General features: G+C 42.5%; 1 protein-coding gene across 2 annotated transcripts in view; it reads left to right on the top strand.

Moving 5' to 3' along the window:
• The window catches only part of SCARB2 (scavenger receptor class B member 2), a 78886-nt gene extending 52046 nt beyond the window's left edge, over positions 1-26840 (top strand). The window contains exons 6-12 of one of the 2 annotated variants that reach the window (XM_015096290.3): positions 5038-5157; positions 9078-9247; positions 13381-13499; positions 16658-16731; positions 19001-19052; positions 22515-22673; positions 24122-26840. In XM_015096290.3, coding sequence (XP_014951776.2) covers positions 5038-5157; positions 9078-9247; positions 13381-13499; positions 16658-16731; positions 19001-19052; positions 22515-22673; positions 24122-24160 — 733 coding nt within the window. In that variant the 3' untranslated portion in view covers positions 24161-26840. Of the gene's footprint in view, positions 1-5037; positions 5158-9077; positions 9248-13380; positions 13500-16657; positions 16732-19000; positions 19053-22514 lie in introns of both variants that reach the window. The other variant, XM_060417251.1, reaches the window with a different exon arrangement.
• Positions 26841-27307: the final 467 nt, after the last annotated feature.

Raw genomic sequence — 27307 nt, 5'->3', positions numbered from 1 at the left:
TCAGTCATGTCCGACTCTTTTGCAGCCCCATGGACTATTCTCTGTCCATGGGATTTCCCAGGCTATAGTACTGGAATGGGTTGCCATTTCCTCCTCCAAGGGATCTTCCTGACCCAGGGATCGAACCCACATTGAGTGATGTGTCTCTGCTGGGCAAATATTTTTCAAATTGCTGCCTGTTTGCGGGCAAGGAAAGAAATTTTTTTTCTTTTTTTAATTTAATTTAGTGATTGTACATTGTGTCTCTTTTATGATGAAATACATTTCAGTTCATTGCTATAGAATTTCAAAATTATTTCACATTTATAATTTGTAAACAAACCAGCTCCAAAACCAAATTTCTCCAAAAAGGAACTGAGGCAGCTTGCAATTAAGTCACACATAAAGCAAAATAATTTTTTTAGGTCATAGAAATTAGAAATCTTCAAGAAAAGGGAGGCTAATTATTCAGGGACTGTGGTAAGAGAAATTTTCTTCTTGAACATTAAATTTCCTTTAAAGCTTCCCAGAAATACAGGCAAGAAAACTGATGTGGAATATTATCTTTACAATTCTATATAAAGCAAAAACTTGTTAAATTAAAAAAACTTTTAAAATTTGTTATAACACATATATCCAGGTGCATACACATATATTTACATACACATATACACACTCCTTCCTAAGGATATAAGAACCCTGAAAGAATATAAGAAACTGGCAAAAGTGTTGCCTTTGGAGGCATAACTAGATGACTGGGTACTAGGCTAAGAGAGAAATTTACTTGTAAACATAATATAGCTGGATTTTGTTTTAAAGCCAATCTGTTGTTTTCTTTTAATAGAGTTTAATCCTACTAAATATGTGTTGTAACTACTGATACAATTACTGTATAATGATTTATTATTTCATATATTTACACTTATTTCGACATTCTTTTTCACCCTTAGCTGGTTATGTCTATTCTACCCTCAGATTATAGTTAATAGTTCTTTTTTTTCCTAACAGAATCTAAAGTTAGCTATTATCTTTCTTCATCCAATGAAACAATACCTTTACACATTTCTTAACACAGCGTCTGTGTTATTCTTGTCTACAACTTGTTTCACCTTTTTAGGAAGCCAAATATAACTTAAAAGTTCATTATTTTTATAGTAAATTAAAATACCAATGTGTTTTATTAATTTGTTGGTATTTTTCTTCTCACATCTTCCCTTTGGGTTTAGTTTTCTTATTGCTGAAGATCATTAGTACAGTGGTTCTCAAACAGGGGCAGTTTTGCTCCCCAGAGGACACTGGGTGATGTCTGGACACATATCATCACAACTGGAGGTCGCTACTGGCGTCTACTGGGTAGAGACCTGGGATGATGCTAAACATCCTGCAGTGTACAAGATAGTCCCCTACAGAGAGTTCCGTCAGTTCAGTTCAGTCCAGTTGCTCAGTCGTGTCCGACTCTTTGCAACCCCAGGACTGCAGCATGCCAGGCCTCCCTGTCCATCACTAACTCCCGGAGTTTACTCAAACTCACGTCCATTGAGTCGGTGATGCCATCCAACCATCTCATCCTCTGTCGTCTCCTTCTCCTCCCTCCTTCAATCTTTCCCAGCATCAAGGTCTTTGCAAATGAGTCAGCTCTTTGCATCAGGTGGCCAGAGTACTGGAGTTTCAGCTTCAGCATCAGTCCTTCCAGTGAATACTCAGCACTGATCTCCTTTAGGATGGACTGGTTGGATCTCCTTGCAGTCCAAAGGACTCTTAAGAGTCTTCTCCAACACCACAGTTCAAAAGCGTCAATTCTTCAGCACTCAGCTTTCTCTATAATCCAACGCTCACATCCATACATCAGGCTCAAAATGTTACTGGATTGTTTGTTGTTGTTGAGTTGCTAAGTTGTGTCCGACTTTTTGGACTGCAGCATGGACAACCCCATGGACTGCAGCACCCCAGGTTTCCTTGTCCTTCATCATTTCCCAGAGCTTGCTCAAGCTCATGTCCATTGAGTCGTTGATGCCATCCAACCATCTCATCCTCTGTTGTCCCCTTCTCCTGCCTTCAATCTTTACCAGCATCAGGGTCTTTTCTGATGAGTTGGCTCTTCACATCAGTTGGCCAAAGTGATGGAGCTTCAACTTCAGCATCAGTCCTTCCAATGAATATTCAGGGTAGATTTCCTTTAGGATTGACTGGTTTGATCTCCCTGGGACTCTCAAGAGTCTTCTCCATCACCACAATTCAAAAGCGTCAATTCTTCTGCATTTTGCCTTCTTTATGGTTCAACTCTCACATCCATACATGACTATTGGAAAAACTGAAGCTTGGCTATACTAGGTTGGGAAATCCTATATTAGTAGTTGTTTCAGTAAGGATCTGTGGGTGGTAAAATTTCTTAGACTTTGCATATTTAAAAATATCTTTATTTCACATTCAGTTTTTAATGATTTTAGTTTGGTATAGAATTCTAGTTTGACAGTTCAAAATTATGAAGATACTACTCCATTTACTTTTGATTATCTTTTTCCTTGACCTTATTGCAGTTTTACTACAACATAATCCAAATTTGAATTTATTTTATTTATTCTGTTCAGCCCTTGGAGCATACTTTAAATCTAAGGCTTTCTATCTTTCTTAAAATTTGGAAAACTTTGAACAATTATCTCTTAAATTATTGCTTCTCTGTTATTCGCTCTATTCTCACTACCGTCCCCCAAACTCTCACTAAACGTTTATTGAAGCCTCTTGATATAGTCTCTATATCTTGATCCTTCCATTTTTAATCTTCCTAAGATTATATCTGTGTAAATTATTTGAAGTAATATTTCATTTAGCCTGTTCTTTCCAACTATGTACAGTCTAGAGTTTATCCCAATAGAGAGTTTTTCTTTCAGAAACTGTTTCTATTCTGAAAATTATCTACTTTTTATTCTTTGGGTCTCTCTAGAGAAGACTCTTGAGAGTCCCTTGGACTGCAAGGAGATCCAACCAGTCCATCCTAAAGGAGATCAGTCCTGGGTGTTCATTGGAAGGACTGATGCTGAAGCTGAAACTCCAATACTTTGGCCACCTGATGTGAAGAGCTGACTCATTTGAAAAGACTGTGATGCTGGGAAAGATTGAGGGCAGGAGGAGAAGGGGATGACAGAGGATGAGATGGTTGGATGGCATCACTGACTCGATGGACATGGGTTTGGGTGGGCTCCGGGAGTTGGTGATGGACAGGGAGGCCTGGTGTGCTGCGGTTCATGGAGTCGCAAAGAGTCGGACACGACTGAGCGACTGAACTGAACTGTTATTTTATTCTTCCTTTTTTATTTGTTAGTAGTTTAGTGTTCCTTTTGAAGGATGCTGTTCTTTCATTTGTGTCTTTGAGGATACTAAACAGCCTATTTATTAACCAGATTGTTCAATTACTTTAATTTCTTCAAAAGTGAATTCATCTTATCATTGTTGATTTTGTTGCCTATCTCTTAGCATAAGTTGCTTTCATTAAAAAAATGTTAACTTGCAGAATTATTTTCATTGGTAAGTCTGTTATCTATCCATCTGCTCATCCATCCAACTATCCATCCATCCTCTCACCTCTCCCTAGGTAGCAGGTATGCAGTAGTCCACCCAGTAACCCCTCAAACCAGTATACATGGTGGACCTCCACCTCAAAATTATGCAGAGCATGAGAAAGTTAGATACCATCACCGACTCAGTGGACATGAGTTTGAGCAAACTCTGGGAGAGAGTGAAGGACAGGGAAGCCTGGTGTGCTGCAGTCCATGGGATTGGAAATACGCACACATGACTTAGCAACTGAACAACATCACAGATCTGGCCAAAATATCAGCAGGCATCTTGGCCCAGGTTCTGGTTATAAGGTGTCTGGAGCTTTCTGCCTCCCTGTGACTCAGCTTTGCTTTCTTCAGCCTTTCTTGCTGAGCAGAAAAAAATCCCTGCCCCAGATCCTGATTTCAAGCCCTTGATGGACCACCTTTAATCCTCACCAACCTCAGAATCTAGACCTGCAGATCTTTCTCTTGGCTTCCATACCTGCAGCCCAGTAGGCCAGCAGCTTTACCCTTCTCACTACTTGGCATTTAACACCTTTCATACTCGAAAAAGATGTTTGTGCTTGAGTAGAGTATAGACCTTTTAAATGTTCCCTTTTATGGTTTATCAACCACTGCTCTGTGATTTTACTTGGAAGAGACCCTTAATACATGAATTTAGAATATCACCTTGACCAGAAGTTGGAAGAATTCCTGTTTTTTGCCCATTCCTTCCTATCTTTTGCATTTTATACCATTGTTCAAGGGATTAATTTTTAAAAACCTGCTATCTCAACTGTGCTCTTAGTGAGTATAAAATCGATTCAAAATTAAGCTTTCTTGAGACCCAAGAGAAATTAATTTTGGATCAGAGAGCTATTTGGAGGGGAGACAGTTAATGACCTGTTGTGAATATTATCTTCTTGAACATGTCTGCCCAGAGTTCATCTGACTGTGGGCTGGCTGTGAACACGGCTGTTGTGAATGGCAAATTGGATCACTGCTTAAAGCACGTGGATATTTCTAAATCTTTACAGGAGATCCTCAGTTTTGAAGGAAGGGAAGAAGGATGTTTGACTGTTTTCTCTGTCAGAACTGATATTTGGAAATCAGGGCCCTGCTTTTCCCCTCTTCATCCAATTTCCAACCAATATCGCCCTGGTGTCTGCGTGTGAACAAGGTTCTGTGGGTAGCCAGCTCCCAGTTAGGTCTTGAAAAGTCCAGACCATTAAAAAAAAAAAAAAAGCCTAGGGACTTTGCTGGTGGTCCAGTGGTTAGGAATCCTCCTTCCAATACAGAGACTGTGTGTTTGATCCCTGGTCTGAGAACTAAGACCCCACATGCTGCAGAGCTACTAAGCCCGTGCACCACAACTAGAGAGCCCACATGCCACAATAAAGGGTCCTTGTGCCACAGCTAAGACCCGACGAAGCCAAAAATACATAGATAGATATATGTATCTTTAAAAATAGTGTAAAATCCAGTGTGGCCATCTGGACTCTTTCTTGTTTCCCTGTGACAGGTCGCTTGACTGGTGGACAGCAGATGAGTGCAATATGATCAACGGAACAGATGGAGACTCTTTTCACCCATTAATCACCAAAGATGAAGTCCTTTATGTCTTCCCATCTGATTTTTGCAGGTAAGAACTTGAAATGTGACGACTATACAGGTGCCAAAAATATGAGGGATGTATATAATTGCACTTATTTGATGAGGATATTTGTGCTTAATGAGTGACCAGCAATAATGGCATATTGAGAAACAAGAGAAAGTGTAGCCGTTCACAGACCAGCTGTGTTGGTTGGAATACCAGCTCCACCACTTACAGCTGTGTGACTTGGGAACATTATTTAACTACTGTTTGCCTCACTGTCCTCATTTATAAAGTAGGGACAGAAATAGTTGCCTACCCTGGGAGTTGTTTTGAGGATGAATTAGTTACTTTAATAAAATACTTAACCCAGGGCCTGTCACACAGTAAATAATATTAGCTCTTCATTATTATGGTGTCCTCTATCAGGTGTGAAATTTGCTCTGGTCTTCTTCCAGTTGGTGCATAGAAGATAAATCATGCCGTGGTCCATACTTCAGAGTTCATAGGTCTTTGCTGAGTGCTAACCTTCCCGTTGAGCATATCTGCTCACCCTTGCCCACATCTATCCCTCTCTCCCACCTGCTGTTTCTCTCCAGACACCCATGATGAAGCCCCCTCCGTGGGAGGAAGGCATCCTACTCCACACCCTGACTCCCGTCTCCCCATCGTTACCTCTCCTTCCGCCCTTCACCATCACACTGCTCAGATGAGTAGCTGATCACACAGCCTCCCTTTCCTCTCCCGTACCCTCCTGCAAGGCTTTTTATGAGACTTCTCTTCCGTTGGACGTCACCTAGTTACCTTTGACCCTATGGTGTCAAGAATGGCTGTTCTTCTGGCTTTCATTTATTGTTTAGTCACCAAAGCGTGTCCATGACCCCATGGACTGCAGCATGCCAGGCTTCCCTGTCCCTCACCATCTCCCAGAGTTTGCCCAAGTTCATGTCTATTGAATAGGAGATGCCATCCAACCATCTCATCCTCTGTCACCCCCTTCTCCTTCTGCCCTCAATCTTTCCCAGCATCAGAGTCTTTTCCAGTGAGTCGGCTCTTTGCATCAGGTGGCCAAAGTATTGGAGCTTCAGCATCAGTCTTTCCAAAGAGTATTTAGGATTGATTTCCTTTAGGATAGACTGGTGTGATCTCCCTGCTGTCCAAGGGACTCTCATATTTCACACAGTTGAGCACCTCCCCAGCCAGCCCTGTCAGAATCACTGTAAATCTCCCTCATCTCTTGCACTAAATTAGCCGCAAGTGCTAGTCATCCTCCTCAGAAAGAGCTCTTCTTTCACTCCCCACTCTCTGTGCCACAGTGCAGACCTTTTCCAGCTCTGGAGCAGACTATCAGTCACCTTCCAGCCAGCTGTTCTACCTGGTCAGTATTTGCGGAAGGGCCGAAGAAAGAGAACATGTTTGAGTGCAATGAGTGAGACAAGGAAACCTAGAAGGGCAGGAGGGGCTTATTAAAGATTTGCCACAGAGGAAACTTATTCTTGTCTGGAACCACCACTTGTGAAGAGCCACTTGGCAGCGCTTAGCAATGCCAAAGACCTCCAACCCCATGGTTTCACACGCCTCTCCAACATGGGTTCCCTAGCCTGAAGAACGTGGGTACCTATATGAGGGAGAATTACACGTCGATTGTAGTTAAGAAAACATTGGAAGTGTTGCCAGAAATAACCAATGAATGATCTATAATTGGCATAGAAAAGTTTTACTTGAGCCAAACTGAGGGCTGTAGCCCAGGAGACGCTAATTCAGAGAGCACTTGAATTGTATTTTGTCAGACTACAAAATGTGGGAGGTGTTCAAGGCAAAAACCTCAAGGTTACAGTTAGTTACATGAGTTGTTTATCAAGAAATATAACTGGACCTGTCAAGAAGTAAGGGTGCTTGTTAAACAAGGGTTGGCTGGGATCTGAAATGTTTGCCTAATTGCAAGGGGAGACCTTGACCCTGCAAAGTTGCAGCTGACCACTGCTAGGAGATACTGTTTTGAGAACAGCTAGTGGTGTCCTTGAGTTTAATGCAGTTCAGAAAGTTCAGGTTTTCAGTGATGCAGGAGTGTGTCTGAAACCACATCCACAGTGGTCACCCAATTCCCTCCTGGATGTCTGAACCACAGCTACTGCATTTTGGTTTCTAAATACATTCTCTTCATTAATGGTTAAAGCAGATGTACCATGCATGTTTGACAGGCCGTAAGACAGGCTGTTCTCGTTAGCATAAAGATTAAGTTAATTCATGTATAAGCCGAAATCACTTCCCCATATCTCAATATGTAAAAATTTCTTCCATCCAAAGTAATCTGAGTGCCTATGCAAAGGAGAACATAAATAAATAAATGGGATCTTTGTATGATAGAATATCATATAAAAAGTAAAATATAGCAACCAGAGCCATGTACTTTAATGCAAGAAATCTTAAAAATATAATGTTGAAGGAAGAAGCAAATTACAGAAAAACAATATGGTATACTATTAAAATAACATTTAGAAATAACAAACAGTGCCACATGTTGTTTATGAGTATGTATGTAGGTAAAAGTATAAAGGCCTGGGAACTTCCCTGTGGTCAGTGGCTAAGATGCTGTGCTTCCAATGCAGGGGTCTCTGGTTCGATCCCTGTTCAGGGAACCAGATCCCACATGCCACAACCAAGTGTGCATGTCACAACTAAAAATGCAATGATCCTGCATGCCAACTTTGATCCGGCACAGCCAAATTAATTATTTTTTTTTTTAAAGCATAGTGGTCTGCATAGGAATGATAAACCCCAAATTCAGGATAGTGGTTACCTCTGGGGATGCAGAGAAAGATCAGAATCAGGAGTATTACATAGAGAACTTCAGTTGTAGCTGTAAATATACATTTTATTTATCTGAGTGGTTTTTGTTATAAAATGTATTTATTATAGTATTTTTCTCTATTTTTCTATTTGCTTAAAATTTTCATTAAGAAATGCTGCAGGGGTGAGATGTACAGTGGAAGGCAACTCCTACATTAGTCACAACCCAGCGAGAGATGTGTCCCACCTGTGGTTCAGAGATGAAACGTGAGGCCCCCCTCAGCCTTCAGACACCCTCAGATGCAGGGATGAAGGCTCTAAGACAAGGCCTGTGAAAGTGCCTTGGCTGTCACTCAGAGTGAAAGTGAAAGTCCCAGGGACTGTACAGTCCATGGAATTCTCCAGGCCAGAATACTGGAGTGGGTAGCCTTTCCCTTCTCCAGGGGATCTTCCCGACCCAGGGATCGAACCCAGGTCTCCTGCCTTGCAGGTGGATTGTTTACGAGCTGAGTCACAAGGCAAGCCCAGCTGTCACTCAGGTGCTACGCAAATAGCTGGGTGGTTTGTGTTAGAAGGAACCACTGATAGAAACTCTAATCTCTGAGGGCAGAATTGATGTTCTACTCTGTTGAAATAAATAACCATGGCAAAATATGGAAACGATTTTTACTTGGGGGAAATGGGTATCAGAGTACATCTAATCAAGTATCTGTCTAATGGGGCACTTGTCCAGGCCTTTGGGAATCTGCGGGGCCATGCTGTTTGTCACCTCCTCTGCTTCCGCTTTGTCTCGGCTTCTCCCTGGCTTTCTTTCCTTTGCTTCTGCTTCAGCCATACTGGCATGTGCCCGTGCTGGTCTGGACGACGCTTCTTTCTTTTAGCATAAGCATCCATTCTAACTCATTGTCTTGGTTTTCTACCACACATTATGTCTTTTTCTCAGTCTGATGTTAGCACAGTTGCTGCCTCTTAAACATCGTTCACTGCAATCCATCTCCGACTTTATTATACACTAAGTGGCTTGAGCTCCTCTCAGTCTTTCTTTGGCCTCTTCATTTCCCGTGTATCCTGTAAGCGTTTAGCCATATTATACCTGAGAACAGTTGGCTGACTTACTGATTCAGGCAGACCATGCTGATGGGGACCCAAGCTGACTTTTTATCCTTACTTCCTAACAGGTCAGTGTATATAACTTTCAGTGACTTTGAGAGTGTCCAGGGACTGCCTGCCTTGAGGTATAAGGTGCCTGCAGAAATATTAGCCAATACCTCAGACAACGCTGGCTTCTGTATACCTAAAGGAAACTGCCTGGGCTCAGGAGTTTTGAATGTCAGCGTCTGCAAGAATGGTAAGAATTCAGAGAGGGGATGCAGGTGGCGGTGTGGGGGTCTGGATGTACGATTGATGTTCCTCAACAAAGAAGGTTGTCAGCCCAATAGAAAGAGCAATTCCAAGCTCTTAGGAATAATGTTTTGTTAGAGACAGACTCACAGATGTAGAAAACAGACTTATGGTTACCAAGAGGAAGCAGAAGGTATAAATTAGGAATTTAAGACCAGCAGATACAAATTACTATATATAAAATAAAGAACAAGCTCCAGGGAACTATATTCAATATCTTGAATACATATGTATAACTGAACCACTTCACTGTACACCAGAAATGAGCACAACATTGTTAATTAACTACAATTTTAAAAAAAGTTTTGTGACATGAAAAGCATTGGCTTTCCTGAAATGCTTTTATTGCTAGGATGCCATGTTGTGTTTTTTCTGGGCAGTAGTTCAGGAGTGGTTTTGGCTTTGTTTTCAAGCTGGCCCTGGGCTAGGAGTGGCTCGTGGCCGCCTGTGCTCTGGGGGTGGCCTTGGTACAAGGCGCTGGCCTGGGGAGCTGGACCCCGCCCCACCCCGGGTCTCCTGCACATGCGCATGGCGCGGGTGCCGCGCAGCTCCACAGGGGGCAGGGCTGTAGCTTAGGCGTCCTTTTTTTTCCCTTCGGCTCTTCAATCTAGCACATTTTTGTTTTTTTTTTTTTTTTAGTTTTTTTGTTGGAGTTGATTTACAGTGTTGTGTTAGATTCTGCTGTATAGCAAAGTGAATCAGTTATACATATATGCACTGTTTCTTAGATTCTTTTCCCGTGTACATTTTTCCAGAATATTGAGTAGAGTTCCCTGTGCTATGCAGTAGGTCCTTATTAGTTGTCTATTTTATATATAGTAATGTGTATATGTTAATCCCAGCCTCCTAATTTATCCCTCCTTCTACCCTTTTCCCCTTTGGTAACCATAAGATCATTTTCTTCATGTTACGCTATTCCTGTTTTGTGAATAAGTTAATTTGTGCCATTTTTTAAGACTCCATATATAAGCGATATCATGTGATGGTTGTTTTACTCTGATTTACTTAACTCAGTATGACACTCTCTAGGCCCATCCATGTTACTGTAGATGGTATTATTTCATTTTTCTTTTTTAAATGGCTGAGGATATTCTACTGTAAATATATACTACAACTTCTTTATCTGTTCATCTGTTGGTGGCCATTTAAGTTGCTTCCATGTCCTGGTTATTGTGAATAGTGCTGCTATGAATATTGGGGTGCATGTATCTTTTCCAGTTACAGTTTTAATAGAAATAATAGTTCATATTACTAGCAGCTTACTAGTATCAGTCACTGTTGTAAGTGCTTCACATATTTACATATAGTTAATACATGTAAAGTATTAACTAATTTCATGTTCAAAACAAGGCTGAAACAGAAAGTAAAGACTCAGGTAATAGGAAAGTTCATACCTTGGTAATGATTCTCATTACTCTTGTAACTAAGAGTTAATTTGAAGCAGAGTTAGTTTTAAACCCTGACCACAAAGTTCCCAATGTTTCATAAAAATGTCTGAGCTAACCTGCTCCTTTTTGTGAATGAGGTGAAATGACCAGCGGTGCAGCTGACAAAAGCATTTTCTGTACCACAAGGATAGTTTTCACAATCATATGCTGCAAAAATAGCCTTGTTAGATAGACAGCCAGTGGCCTCTTTTAATAACTGTGGAAACCAAGGCTCAGAGAAGGAATAGGATTTTTTTTTTTTAATAAAGTCTTTATCTGAGCAAATTCTTGCTAGAATTTAGGGTCTTTTCATATTTGTACTGTGATGTTTCTTGGGCTTCAATTCTTTAAGTTTCTGTTGAGAAACTTGGTAACCCCTTTCTCTTGATTAAAAAAAATTTTTTTTTTTTTTTCTGAGTAATGTGGTGACTTTCACCCCTTGTCCATGTGGTTTGGAAGTTCCCTTTGGGCTAATCCTCTCTTTCCTTGTCTGTTGAGATCATGGCTCACAAGACTGGCCATATATCAAAATGATCCGGAGAATCATTAAAAGCATCTGTCCCAGAGCCCACATACTAGGGCCCCAGAATCGGTATTTTTTAATGGGCTGCATATGATTCTCATGAAGATGATGCCTGCACGATTAGGAATGACTGTTCTGGGGAGCACACACCCCAACCTGGAGATTAGACCTCTCCTGCAAACTCACTGCGGGGTAGTCCTGAAGCAGCACGTGCCTGATCAGCCCATGGTTCTGTGGTTCAAGGCACACATCAGTAACCTTCTGCTTCCTCAAGAAGCTGATGTCAGAACCCCCCAGAAGGATTCTATTTTCCAACAGACTTCCTGCTCTAGTCCTTTTCCTCTTGCCTCTTCTGTGTTCCCAGATGTGGACTAAAATGGTCGCCTCCAGGACTGTCCTCCAGCGTTTTGAATTCCTCAGGGGAACATGTTGGCTAGTGGGATGAGTGAGGGTTTTGGAGTCAGAGGAATCTGGGTTTGAAGCCTATTCTGTTTGTTAGCAAATTGGCCGTGTTGCTAAAGGAGGGTTCCGGACAGCAGTTTTCTCATCTGTAAAATGGGAATGATTATAACGTCCTTGGAAGGCTGTGTGAAGGTGAGAGATAAATGTATGCATAACACTCAGGACAGTGTCTGGCCCTTATTGTCTTCAATGCATCTTTAAAACTACATTTTAAAGGTCAGCGTCCTTTAAAGAAGGAAGGAAATCGTGTCTTTGTGAAACTGTGTAGCAATAGAGAACAGAACTCTATGTGTGACAAGTGAGATGGCTGAGCCATGGACTCGGACTTCAATTACTTGCCGTTAGGTAGTTCAGATGGTAAAGAATCTGCCTGCAATGCAAGAGACTCAGGTTTGATCCCTAGGTCGGGAAGATCCCCTGGAAAAGGGAATGGCAACCCACTCCAGTATTCTTGCTTGTGAAATCCCATGGACAGAGGAGCCTGGTGGGCTACAATTAGTGGGGTTGCAAAGAGTCAGACACAACTGAGCAGCTAACACACAGGCTAATTTTTCCCCAAATATATTTTCCTGGCAGGAGTGACTGGGTCCCACTCTTCTTTTCAAGAGCAAAACCTAGAATAGGTTTCCTTTAATAATTTGCTTCTTTACTTATTTCTTAAAAGGAATAGAAAATATTTTTTAAAAAAGAAAGAAAAGAAAACCAGTGTCTTCCTGGGGGCAGACCTTGATCTAGTCAGAGGCTGGGCCGATGGCAGGACCAGGCAAAGTCTTAAAAAAAATCTGCATAGGGAATTCTCTGGTGGTAGAGTGGGTTAGGACTCTATGCTTTCACTGCTGAGGGTACAGGTTCAACCCCTGGTTGGGGAACTAAGATCCCATGAGATACAGCCTCCCCACCCCCCACCAAAAAAAATTCTGTATCAACACACGCAGGAGAACAAAGCCTATCTTGGGTAAAACAAAAACAGAAAAGCAAGCAGGTGAGGAGGGCAGTGGGGAAAATCCACTTACGGTTGGAGAATTGCAGGTGAAACAAATGGTTGAAGATGAGCCGACCCTTATTCGGTCAGAATTCTGTCTCCATCACCTGATTGCTGAATGTCCTCAGGAAATTGTGTAACTTCTGTCAACCTCCCCTTCCTCAAATGCAAATGGAAGGTAATAGTTCTAACTTCATAGGGTTTCTGGGCATGTCAACTAAAATAATGTGTATAAAACACTTGCATTTTAAAAGTACAGCACATATTAGTTGAAAAATGAATAATTCAGCTAGTAGTAGTAGTGTTAGTCACTCAGTCGTGTCCGACTCTTTGCCACCCTGTGGACTAAGCCTGTCAGGCTCCTCTGTCCATGGAATTTTCCAGGCAAGAATACTAGAGTGGATTGCCATTCCCTTCTCTAGGAGATCTTCCTGGCCCAGGGGTCAAACCTGAGTCTCCTGCATTGGAAGGCAGATTCTTGGTATAAAATAGGGGTAAATGACATGTCAGAAATTGAAGTATAAATCCCAAGCTAGGACTTTTAGCCTGACCCTCTCCTCCACTCAAGTTTTCTGTATCCAGCTTTCCACCCCTCACTGAGGAACCAGATTTGTGGTCAGGAACTGTATATTCAACTTAGACTTGAAAGAACCACACCGTTCATTTCTGTTTTCCTCACACTGCAGGTGCACCTATTATTATGTCTTTCCCACACTTCTACCAGGCAGACGAAAAGTTTGTCTCTGCCATTGAAGGCATGCATCCAAATAAGGAATATCATGAGACGTTTGTGGACATCAATCCTGTGAGTACACACGTCTTCCTGGTTAAAAAGCAGACATTTTATTCTGTCTATATGGTGTTCACCAGTTTAGCCCTGAGCACTCTTGAGAAATATATTGTCTTCCATTCATTTATATATCAAGTGGAGGGAACTCGGCTCAGTGCAATGTGGTGCATAGTCTCATAACCCGGCCATTAGAAGGCTAAGTTCTATGAAGCTAATATGCAGAAATATCAGCAAATCCCCTCTAACACAAAAGCAACAATGAAAGTTCCATCATTGGAAACCACTGGAATCAGACACGGTAACCTGGATCTTCTTTTGTTGCCGAAAGAGTGGCCTGAACATATATATGCATTTCTCCCACTGGGCCACAGATCAGCAGGGTGAAGATATTCCTCTGCTTACTTGCTGCCAGGAATGTTTTAGTTGAAATTTAAATATATTTATATATAAGCTTTAGTCACTTTTGGCAAAACACTTTATACAGGTGTTTTTGAGAGTTAGTTTATGATAACATTAATTTAAAGGGCATCAGATATACATGCACTGTAATCCCATGTTCACAGAGGAGAAAAACTAAAAACCATGTTAAAAGAATGTGAGTATCATTTCATAGCATGAGAGCCCCTCACTGTAGGGACTGAATGCGATATCGTCTTTCTTGGGATTCTGAACACACGCATGGAACAGTCATACAAGAGCAAACCCATTCTTTGAGCACAGCAATTTATGGGCATTTCACTCATAACTACTCACTGCATTTACATTTGAGAAATTGGTGCCCTTATCTTCTTAGGAGGGCTTCCCAGGTGGCTCAGTGGTAAAGAATCCACCTGCCAGTGAAGGAGATGAGGGTTAGATCCCTGGGTTGGGAAGATCCCCTGGAAGAGGAAATGGCAACCCACTCCAGTATTCTTGCCTGGACAATCCCCATAGACAGGGGAGACTGGCAGGCTGCAGTCCATGGGGTCACAGAGAGTCACCACTGAGCTACTGAGCACACTCAGCACATCTTATGAATAAGATCTGGTGTGGTTTTCTCCCTTTTCTGTCTTAGCCATCAGTCAATTCCTTTTCAGCAACCAAACTGTTTGCAGGTGCTTGTCACCAGGGCAAGGCACAGCCCCACACCCTTGGTGCAAAGGTGGAGTGGCCATGGGGGATGGTGCTGCATCTGCCCTCTGGGCTCGGTGGGGTGGGCCTGGCTGTGCATGGGCACCATTCTCTGGCTGTGCCCATATCCTCCTCATACTGGTCTGATCCTCTGCCTGCATACCCAGGCCCAACAGTCCAGTTCAGTCCAGTCGCTCAGTCATATCCAACTCTTTATGATGCCATGGACTGTAGCACACCAGGCCTCCCTGTCCATCACCAGCTCCCAGAGCTTGCTCAAACTCATGTCCATCGAGTCAGTGATGCCATCCAACCATCTCATCCTCTGTTGTCTCCTTCTCCTCCTGCCTTCAATCTTTCCCAGCATCAAGGTCTTTTCCAAGGAGTCAGTTCTTCACATCAGGTGGCCAAAGTATTAGAGCTTCAGCTTCAGCATCAGTCCTTCCAGTGAATATTCAGCACTGATTTCCTTTAGGATTGACTGGTTGGATCTCCTTGCAGTCCAAGGGACTCTCAAGAGTCTTCTCCAACACCACAGTTCAAAAGCACCAATTCTTTTGCGCTCAGCTTTCTTTATAGTCCAACTCTCACATCCATACATGACTACTGGAAAAACCATAGCTTTGACTGTATGGACTTTTGTTGGCAAAGTAATATCTCTGCTTTTTAATACACTGTCTAGGTTGGTCATAACTTTTCTTCCAAGGAGCAAGCGTGTTTTAATTTCAGGGCTGCAGTCACCATCTATGGGTGACTGTTAAACAGGGTATCTGTTAAATCTCCTTCCTGCCCAGGTCCTCTGCTGCTGCTAAGTCGCTTCAGTCGTGTCCGACTCTGTGCGACCCCATAGACAGCAGCCCACCAGGCTCCCCCGTCCCTGGGATTCTCCAGGCAAGAACACTGGAGTGGGTTGCCATTTCCTTCTCCAATGCATGAAAGTGAAAAGTGAAAGTGAAGTCGCTCAGTCGTGTCCGACTCTTAGCGACCTCATGGACTGCAGCCTACCAGGCTCCTCCGTCCATGGGATTTTCCAGGCAAGAGTACTGGAGTGGGGTGCCATTGCCTTCTCTGGCCCAGGTCCTCTAGTGCTTTGCTATTCAAAGTGACAGCATCCTGGGCTTCCCACGTGGCTCCGTGGTAAAGAAGCTGCCTGCTAATATAGGAGACGCGGGTTCCATGCCTGGGTCAGGAAGATCCCACATGCTGTGGAGCAACTAGGCCCATGTGCCGCAACTATTGAGCCTGCTCTCTACAGCCTGAGAGTTGCAGCCACTGAACCCTATGCACTCTAGAGCCCACGCTCCACAACAAGAGAAGCCACTACGATGAGAAGCTCATGCACTGCAACTAGAGAGTAGCTCCATTTGCTGCAACTTGAGAAAGTCTATGCAGCAACGAAGACCCAGCACAATCAGAAATAAGTAAATAAAAATAAAATTATTTAAATAAAACCCCAAAGTGACAGCATCCTGCCCAATCTCAAGCCCCAACCTAGACCTACCAAATCAGAATCTGCATTTTAACAAGGTCCCCAAGAATTCACATGCGTAGTAAGTGTGAGAAACATTGGTCTCCCAGGCTCCTAACCCAACCCCTAGTCCTCATTCTGTCTTGGGGAACAGTTGTCCCTTGCTCCACTCTGCCTAGCAAGCATGGCAGTGTCTTCCCTGTTTATCAGAACCACACAGAAACGGTGCTCTATTGGACAAGATTCTGTGTGTGGTTTTAAGAAGTCCTAATGGAGATCAGCCCTGGAATTTCTTTGGAAGGACTGATGCTAAAGCTGAAACTCCAGTACTTTGGCCACCTCATGAGAAGAGTTGACTCATTGGAAAAGACTCTGATGCTAGGAGGGATTTGGGGCAGGAGGAGAAGGGGACGACAGAGGATGAGATGGCTGGATGGCATCACTGACTCGATGGACGTGAGTCTGAGTGAACTCCGGGAGTTGGTGATGGACAGGGAGGTCTGGCATGCTGCAATTCATGGGGTCGCAAAGAGTTTGACACGACTGAGCAACTGAACTGAACTGAATGTTTTCTTTCTGTTTTTCTGATTTGCAGTTGACTGGAGTTATCCTAAGAGCAGCCAAGAGGTTCCAAATCAACGTTTATGTCAGAAAATTAGATGACTTCATGTAAGTTTTGCTTCTTTCTGCAGAGGCAGAGGGTGGTTTTGCTACATTGACTTTCTGGTGGGGTTGCTGTCGGGATGGGGTACAGCGCACTTCTAAGTTTGTTCACCCTTGTCCTTCAGGGATGAGGCACAGTCAGCATTTTCATGGGCTGCCTTGGACTTAGAATTTACTTATTTTATTTAAGCAAACATGTATAGAATTCTTTCCATGAATCAGCCATTGTTCTAAGTTCTTTACATACTTATCTATTCCTTACAATAACCCTGTGGGGCTTCCCTGGTAGCTCAGACAGTAAAGAATGAAGATCCCCTGGAGAAAGGAATGTCTACCCACTCCAGTATTCTTGCCTGGATAATCCCATGGACAGAGGAGCCTGGCCATGGGGTCGCAAAGAGTCAGGCACAACTGAGTGACTAACTTCAGTTCACTTCATCTCCATTTTACAGATAAGAAAACTGAGGCACAGAGAGGTTTAATAACCTGCTAGAACTAGAACTCACACAGCTAGTAAAGTTACAGAGGCTGTTCTTACCCATCCAGTAGCATTTCCCATGGGCTTCCCTGGTAGCTCAGCTGGTAAAAAAATCTACCTGCAACACAGGAGATCCTGATTTGATTCCTGGGTCAGGAAGATCCTCTGGAGAAGGGATAGGCTACCCACTCCAGTATTCACAGGCTTCCCTGGTGGCTCAGGGAAGGCTAGATGGGATTCTCCAGGCAAGAATACTGGAGTGGGTTACCATTTCCTTCTCCAGGGGATCTTCGCGACCCAGGGATCGAACCTGGGTCTCCCACATTGGAGGCAGACGCTTTAACCTCTGAGCCTCCAGGCAAGCCCTAGATATGGTATATCTAGCTATTATATAGATATCATATAGATATGGTAAGGCATCCACCTGCAGTGCAGGAGACCTGGGGTTCCATCCTAGGCGTGGGAAGATCCCCTGGAGGAGGGCATGGCAACCCACTCCAGTATTCTCACCTAGAGAATCCCTATGGACAGAGGTGCCTGGAGGGCTATGGTCCATGGGGTCACAAAGAGGCAGACATGACTGACTAAGCATAGCACACAGCAAACATTTCCCACACCATGGCTCTGGTTCCCTTCCTCTCTTCCTTTCTTTCCACTGCTCCCACCCAGGGCCAGCCATGAGCTTTCCTGTGGGTGATTTAAAACTCTATGGAGTTCAGTGTCCCCACACACCATCTAAAAACCACTACTTAGTTAGGATTCCTGAGTACAGTCTCCTGCTGAGACTTTTCAGTGGACACTGAGAAAATGCTAATTATGATTTAATGGCAAATGAAGAAACTGGATCCAAAACTGTAGTATGTATCCGTAATATCATATTTATCATTTTTTTCTGTCTGCCTGTCAATCAGACTTGGTTAGTTTCCCCCATCGAATTTGCCAGATTTAAGCCCAGGTGTTTTGCATCTTTTTAGGAAGCAAGTGTGGTTTGTAAGAATGTATTTTGTGTGTGTATTTCTGAGGGAATATAATTTAGTAGTTACGATCTAGAGCCTTAGAATCAAAATGGAACTACAGTCCTGGCTCTAGCCCTTCTTCGTGGTAGTTCTGGGCAGCTTACTCTGAGCCATCATTTCCTTGTCTTAAACCTGGGGCAGTAATACCTCTGCATGTGAGAATTAAGATGTGTTCCCAAGACGCCCGGGGCAGAGCTGGTGCTTAGTACGTGCTCACTAGCTGATTGCTCCAGGCTCTTGGATAGACAATATTTAGTCAGTTCAGTTCAGTCTCAGTCATGTCTGACTCTTTGCGACTCCATGAATTGCAGCATGCCAGGCCTCCCTGTCCATCACCAACTCCCAGAGTTCACTCAAACTCACGTCCATCGAGTCGGTGATGCCATCCAGCCATCTCATCCTCTGTCGTCCCCTTTTCCTCCTGCCCCCAATCCCTCCCAGCATCAGAGTCTTTTCCAATGAGTCAATGAGTCTTTTCCCATGAGGTGGCTGGAGCCTTCCCTCCCATAACTCTTGGGAGTATAGTTTTCATTTTGATGAATTTGCTTTCAGCATCTTGTGCTTTGGTAAAGACACTTTCCATAAATGTGCAACACTTCAAATTGCTAGACTGTTTGTGATCTAATGGCTGATTGTTATGTGTTTGCAAAGGTAAGAAGGCTGCATAAATTCTGGGTAATTCAATTTTCATGCTGGAATTTTCATATACACTTCCTCATCGGGCCAGTGTGCCATCATAATGAGGATGTCTATAAAATAATCTTTTCTGTTGTTTTTATAGTGAAACAGGAAACATTCAAACCCTGGTTTTCCCAGTGATGTACATCAATGAGGTAAGTCCTAGGAGGGAGCCATGGGTATATTTCACCTATGGAAGCTTGGGGATCTTCCATTATGGTGTCTGTGATTGTAGCTATGTGTAATTTTATTTATTTATTTATTTATTTGCTATGTGTAATTTTAGATGTGAGAAAGGGCAAAGGTGATTTTTTTTTAAAACCTGTTTGTCCTCAGAAATTTTCTGTTTATATGTTTACATGAATCTGTCTGTGAGATTTGAAAATGACAGAAATTTCCCTTGTCAAGAACATTATGTGGGTGAAGCTCCTTTCTGGAAGCTGGTTGTGTAAGAACCAAAATGTAAAGGTGATCAGTTTACCATTTATTACTTGAGAAAAAGAGTGAAAAAGAGCATGAGCTGGTTGAGAAATGATTAAATAAAATGGGATACTTGCCCATTGATTGCAGTGATATGTGGTTGCCTTATCCTTCATCACAGCATAGACGTCTCTTCTACTTTGTGATAAACAAGCATACATCATGAATTATAGGAAACAGATCCTGTCTTAGTTCAAACAAAAGGAGTTTCTCTGAAGAAATTTCTTTGACAATGTACCCAGAGAAATACTATCCCTAATTGTTAGGTATAAATTGAAGTTTTGTAAATAAAGCATATTTCTGAAGGCTCAGAAAACACTTACCCACTATGTAAAACACCTGTGATAAATTTTTCTCTGAATCACATATCACACTTACTATAGGGATTTCTCCTCAATTTCCCTTCTCTCTTTCACCCAGTTTTGAGAGAAAAGCTGCAGGATCAAATTCTTGACTGGACTGGCTTCCAGTGTTAACAGTAACATTTTTTAAAGTTTTGTGATTTTTCTATCTTCCATAAAAATATTTTTTCTTTGCAGAAGATTTAGTAACAGAGCTTAGCAAGAAAAGACAAATTAAAAATGATTTCTCACAAAACCTGAGCCAGACTGGTAAACTGTTTTTAACTTGCTTTATTTTCCTCAACAATGTGTTATAAAAACCGTTCTCCAAAACAGCTTTGTAAAAATAATTTGATGTTTTGCATTTTGTAAAAATAACACATGCTCTTTCTGGAACTCTTGGGAAATTAAAAATAACATTTAAAAAGTGAACTGCTTAATAAGCCCATCCCTCAGAGAAAAATGCAGGTGACATCTGCTTACATTGCCTCAGTATTTTTCTGGTTTTGATATTACAAACTTGAGACCCATGCAGTAGATTGAGCTTGATATCTTTTTTTTTTTTTCCACTTAGCATTGTATTAGTAGCCACACTGATAAACTTTTGAAGGGTTTGTGATTACAATTCTAAGACAAGGCTTTTATTGTTTCATAGGAAAAATTCAGGCAATATTTACTATTTGCAGGACCTATTTGCTGTTTCTCCTGGGTCATTACTGTTATTGTTTGTGGGGAGTGCCTTGGAAGTAGGGCTTTGTGAGAGTATGGCAGGGCCCTGTTCTGCCAAGTTGCAGCATATCTGAAGTCCCCTCCACCTGAACCTTTGCTTTGACTTTTTGCTAAAGACTGGATTGTGTCCGGGGAATGATGGAGTGAAACCTCGTGCTTTTGCTCCCACCCAGAAAGAACTTGACTTTTCTCTAGGAAAGTGAAACGTTAGACCTGGAAGCGACCTTGGAGACTGTGCTCTCTCACCCCTTTTTTCCAGAGGAGACTCTGATGGGCCTTCACCTGCAAATTGAGCCTAAATTAAGCCTAAACTCCCAGTTGTTGCTATTAATTGTTATAGCATTAAGCTCTTCAGAGTACATCATGAGAAACGCTGGGCTGGAAGAAGCACAAGCTGGAATCAAGATTGCCAGGAGAAATATCAATAACCTCAGATGTGCAGATGACACCACCCTTATGGCAGAAAGTGAAGAGGAACTAAAAAGCCTCTTGCTGAAAGTGAAAGAGGAGAGAGAAAAAGTTGGCTTAAAGCTCAACATTCAGAAAACGAAGATCATGGCATCTGGTTCCATCACTTCATGGGAAATAGATGGGGAAACAGTGGAAACAGTGTTAGACATTATTTTTTGCGGCTCCAAAGTCACTGCAGATGGTGACTGCAGCCATGAAATTAAAAGACGCTTACTCCTTGGAAGAAAAGTTATGACCAACCTAGGAAGCATATTGAAAAGCAGAGCCATTACTTTGCCAACAAAGGTCCATCTAGTCAAGGCTATGGTTGTTCCAGTGGTCATGTACGAATGCAAGAGTTGGACTGTGAAGAAGGCTGAGCACCGAAGAATTGATGCTTTTGAACTGTGGTGTTGGAGAAGACTCTTGAGAGTCCCTTGGACTGCAAGGAGATCCAACCAGTCCATTCTAAAGGAGATCAGCCCTGGGTGTTCTTTGGAAGGAATGATGCTAAAGCTGAAACTCCAGTACTTTGGCCACCTCATGTGAAGAGTTGACTCATTGGAAAAGACTCTGATGCTGGGAGGGATTTGGGGCAGGAGGAAAAGGGGACGACCAAGGATGAGATGGCTGGATGGCATCACCGACTCGATGGCCATGAGTTTGAGTGAACTCCAGGAGTTGGTGATGGACAGGGAGGCCTGGCGTGCTGCGATTCATGGGGTCACAAAGAGTCGGACACAACTAAGCAACTGAACTGAACTAAGCTCTTCAGATACCTCAGCCATGACAATTTAAGGTGATAATACCTTTGCCTTTCATCCAGAAAGTGTTATTCTAGAATATTCCTTATATATCAATACCCTGTGCAATTCTGGTTAGCCTAGACTTCTCTGAACACTCTCTGTTGAGATCTCTGGTCCCGATTAGTATAGCTAACTAAGAGAGAAATTATACTTTCTACATGCCATTTGTTGGGAGTATTTCATTCATTTATTCATCTAATCAACTGACATTAATTGAGCACCGACTGTGTATGGGGTGCTATATCCAGCTTTTGGTTGACTGAAATAAGAGTCTTGACTTCAGGAATACTCCACAGTCAAGAGGAGACAAATAGGTAAATAGGCAGTTACAATGCAGAATGTGAAGACAGTGATGGAGGACTTTAGAATGTGAGATGGCAGCTTAGAAAAGGGGCCTTGAACGAGGCCTGATGTGGCCAGAGAAGACTTCTGGAAGGAAGTTATGCTGAGCTGGACTTTGAAGGATGAGCTGGAGTCTGATACAAAAGAAAAGCTGGTATCGTCCCAATATTTCCCCCTCCTTTTTCAGGAGGAGGAAATACTTCCTGGTATTATCTGAATATTTTCTCCCTCCTTTCCCCCTCCAATTTAGAGTAAAACATGCTCAGGAGAAAAGAGGAGACATTAATGACTACGTGCCCCCTCTGGCTATTCTAACTTATAAATGGATTTTCAGTATCTCTGGTTTGCTGACAGGAGGACATACCCAAATTGTGTTTAATGATTTGGAAGAAAGATAGCGCAAAAAGCTTTACCCCCTGGATATTCATTAGTAATCAAGGGAATACTATTTTCTTGCTCCTCTCCGCAGAGTGTTCTCATTGATAAAGAGACTGCAAGTCGACTGAAGTCTGTGATTAACACTACTCTGATTGTCACCAACATACCCTACATTATCATGGCGCTGGGTGTGTTCTTTGGTCTGATCTTCACCTGGCTTGCGTGCAGAGGACAGGGATCCACAGATGAGGTGAGCAGTGGCTGGAGGAATGTCTGCCTTACAGGATTATGTTCAGCTGTGCTTCACTGAAGGGGTGTCAGTGGGCTCATTAGGGTGGACTCTGAGGTTTGATGCTGGGCACAGTGATTTCATGGTTGTGTTACTTAGGCTGAGCTGAGCCAAAGGAGAAGCAAGGGAAGTGTGTCAAAGATGGAGAGGTGATAGAATAATACTCTTCAGTGTTTCAGACTCTCTTGTTGGGACTAGAACCCCTGGGAGTAAGGATTACATCTTTGGAAAGAAGAATATATAACAGCTGAGCACCCAGACTTTGGTGTCAGAATGTCCAGGTTCAAATTCCAGTTTTGACTCTTAATAGCTGTATGACCCTAGAAATCATACCTTAGTTTCTCCATCTGTAAAATGGGATAACTGAGCCTCACTTAGGAATATTTTATGAGGACTTGATGATACTTTAAACCTAAAGCACTTGGCCCAGTGTAAACATTTAGTAAGAGCTCAATAAATATTAGTTATAGGACAAAACAGCTCCATGATTACAGAGCAAGGCAGCCAGGGATCTGCTTGGAAAGAATCCCTGGTGTATCAGGAGATACCTACCACTGAGTCGTTACTGCACAATAAATGGTGGACACAGGGGAGTGGTTCCTTTTCTGGAGAGATGGGAACATCCCCAAATGGATGGGATAAATGGTCAGGTTGGCTTCCCTAAATGACCAACAGGCCAACCCAGGGGTCTAAACACCTTCGATGAGCCTTTCTTAAATTCCCACCAGCTTTCCAGTTGGCAGCAAAGGCTTTTTCCCCTTCTCTCTCCACCACCTCCATTAAGTGTCTGAGGCAAATATGAAGTAGGAAATGAAATAGGCTGAAACCATCTAAATCATGTTAGTTCAGATTTCCCTGCATGCTCCCAGTATGCCTCTCGACCCACGCCCATCACATTAGCATGAATTAGGGGTGAGGCAGCAATCTTTCCATCTCTATCTATGGATCTTAAAGTCACTCTAAAATGGATCTTACTGCCACAGACACAGATGAAAGCCCACGTAAGTGTCATGAGTGCTGCTACAGTCAACCATCTTCACATATTCACAAGCAAACAGTGACTGCACCCACCGCCTCCAAGACATTGTTCTCTGATGGGTTTCCCCTTGAAGGAGGCAAATTAAATAATGTGTGATGAGGATTATGTTTCACGTCGACACAGGGAAGGGTACTGCCCCAGTGTCAGGGTGAGGATGTTAGAGCAGGCCTCCTGGAGAGGATTAGAGCTGAAAGTTAAAGAAGGAACGGGAGGAAGCAGGCCAAGAGAAGAGAAGGTGAGCGGATGACATCCTTCCTGGCGGTTTCTCCTCTTTCCACCTTCCTCCATCCCCTCCCCACACCTTTTGTATCTGGGAAGAAGCCGGTGATGTGACCGCCTAACCCTACTGTCCTCTCTCTTCTGGTCTCAGGGAACTGCAGACGAAAGAGCGCCCCTCATACGAACCTAATCAAACCACGAGCCGTGCTTGGGGAAGGAAGCATGCGCACTGTTGTGACCTGGGCCGTGATGACATGGGGCAACCGCCTGTGTCCTCACGGGCTTGCCGCCTGGTGAGACAGGAGGAGGACGCGCTCATCACGGTGCTCCGGCGTGTGATGAGCACCTTCCGGCAGAGGTTCAGGAACAGGCTGACCTGGTTGGCCGTTAGGATCCTGCGGTCCCTGACAGATTGTTTTCTTTTTCATGTGTCTAGCAAGTATTTAATAAACGCTTGTAATTTTTTGTTATTGTTGGGTGCTGGTAGCTCCAGAATTTTGTGACCACTGTCGTGGTTATAATGTCTTTGCATCACTTGTTAAGGCTACTGGGTCTAACCTTATTCAATTCTCTTCATTCACCAGACTTTGTGCTCAGAATACATACATATTACTTTATGTTGTATTCCTCCATTCATTTCATCCACCAAACAGAAGTAAATAAGAGTTCGGAATGCAGGGTAAAATGGTAAACATCATTCAGTAGTATTCAAATGCATTTAATTTCCTCTTTTGAAAAAGTACATATTGCCTTTCTTGCAAATCTTCAGTTCATAATTCCTCCAGGATAATAATTCAGTCTTCTGACCAGCTTTCACCCAGGATGGGATTAAGTGGGGAAGGGGTTGTTGGGGTGGTCCCCATGAGTTGATAGTGACAAGTACCTGAGGATTTTTGACTTGTACTTTTGTGAATTGAAAGAATGCATAAATAATGTTGGTGAGGACAAGTACAGATATTTCATATAGAATAGAGTGCTAGTTATGACTTTTGTGGGTAGTTTGTTTGTTTGTTTTTTTTTTTTAGTCAGAATGATCTTGATGTGGAAAGGTGTTTCTGGGAAAATGTAATCAGTAACTGATGTTTTTTGCCCCCAAACCACCCTTGCCAAATATGACTGTATTAACTACAATACTATTGAGTGATTATTTGTAAAATTATTTATCAATATAGGAAATCCATCTATCCACAACCTAACTTACACTTAAATTTCAGGAAGTCTTACTGCACTAAATACACATTTCTTCTGGGGCAGTCTTCTTGGTAACTCTGAAATTGTTTCTGAGTTGTTCTCACCTCAGACTCAGTTCCTTCTGATGTTTTGTGGCTCACTATCACTCAGTGAGTAGAGAAAAATGTGCCCTGTGCTTCCTGTGACAATTGTTTTGCTGACAGAGTGATGGTGTTTTAAAATATTGCACAGGAAGTACTTTTAAGAAAGGTCGCTTGGTGTCAAAAGCAGAGCCACCTGTCTGCAGAAGACCTCTTGACTCTCAATGTTACCTGAGTCAGGATTGAGAACCATCCATTGTCACAGAATTCAAGCATATTTAAGGGCAGTTTCTCTGATTCTTAATGCTCACTATTCATTTTGGATTGAGAAACTTGTACAGTTAATCTGGCAGACCGCACAGAGAACTTCTCAACAATTGAATCATTCTGCAGGATTTTTTTTTGTTTAAAACGAGATTTCAGTGTAAGCAAATGAGGGGGAAAAGCCACAGATTTCACAAATATAGCTTCTGATCCCTGTATGGAGCCAATAAATCATTTTCTTGCCCCAATTTTCCTACTCTCTACACTAAAGCAATATGTAATGTTTCCCTTTTTTGAAGGAGCAATTCATTAAACTCTCAGTTTCTCTATAAATTAAGATAGAACCTATAGATACCCCAAATCACCAAAATGTGAGATGCTAAATTGAAGTTAATTTGTCTTTAGTAATGCCAAATATCTAGATGTTTTAATTCATCAACATTTAACTAGATAATTGGTCCATCTTATTGTTATGCACCCACTTATTCACACAAATAAAACTGTAAGTCAGTGCATACCCATTGATTCATTCTATTATCAAGATATAATCATCTGAGATGAAATTTTTAAATACTATGATAACAGGTAAAGATGTACACGTTTTGATTGAGTCCCACACAGCCAGGGACCCCAAAACATATTATTTTCATATGATTCTTAATAGTTACTTGGCTTAAAAAAATCACATTTGATATTTTCCTCCTAAAAAATCTGTGGCAAACCCATATGCTGCAGTCAAGATTACAGATTGGTTAAGAACGAATGTACCTATTTGGTTTTCGGTTGAAAATAACAAACAGTTTCTCATGATCATTTTTGTGGAGCTGTTATCCTAGACAGGCTCCCAAAATCTTTGTGATTGTCACAATCAAAGAATACCATGTCCTGTACTGTGATGCTCAATTTACAGAGAAACCCAACAGAGAGAGGTTACCTCCCTTCTCTCGAGGAAAACTGGGAGTTGAACACAGGACAGGAAATGGGCTTTGCCACTTTCCACTCCAGGCTTCTCCCACTAGACTTTATTCTAGAAAGATCACTAATGGTCAAGCAGGGCAGGTACTACACAACTAACTTCTATTGGGGTTTTTATTTAAGAGAGACTAATTCTTTCTTTCAGTTGCTTGAAATGAGAGTTCTGTAAAAGGTGACCTCCATCCTTGGCCCTCTGGACACTATCACTGGGATTAATTACTTGTGACTATTAAAGAGAATGCTGCCCAGAATGTTCTTCCTGTAGTTTATACTGCTGGTTCCTTTCATGTGATTCTTGACATGTGTATTTCTACCCTTAATGCAGTGGACTATTTCACTAATAAAATACTTTCTATGAAATTGCACTGGAAACTGTATATTATGTCATCAAGTGTTCAGTGGTCCATGGAGTTTGATTTGAAAGGTGCTCTTCGCCCTGTGGATGGAATCAGGCTTGAGTCATACCTCTTAGGCCACCTCCAATTTGAGCTCAAACTGTGGTGGACAGTTAGAGGCAGCCTGACAAGCCTCACTTCAGGTAGGTCCAATGCTGTGCTTTTTTGCCTCAAGTCTTTCTCCAGAGCCCCGGAAGCCCCTCAGGAGCATGGGGGTTAATACTCCCAATTACTCATGCTCTGGGGCTTCCCAGGTGGCTCAGTGGTAAAGAATCCGCCTGCCAATGCAGGAGATGGAAGAGATCTTGATCCCAGGGTTTGATCCCTGGATTGGGAAGATACCCTGGAGAAGGAAATGGCAACCCCCTCCAGTATTCTTGCCTGGAGAATCCCATAGACAGAGGAGCCCGATGAGCTATAGTCCTTGGCATC

This window comes from Ovis aries, chromosome 6 (genome assembly GCF_016772045.2).
Source record: "Ovis aries strain OAR_USU_Benz2616 breed Rambouillet chromosome 6, ARS-UI_Ramb_v3.0, whole genome shotgun sequence".
Classification (NCBI taxonomy): Eukaryota; Metazoa; Chordata; class Mammalia; order Artiodactyla; family Bovidae; genus Ovis; species Ovis aries.
The sequence above is the reverse complement of the archived record's forward strand: the minus strand, read 5'-3'. Positions and strand labels throughout refer to the sequence as shown.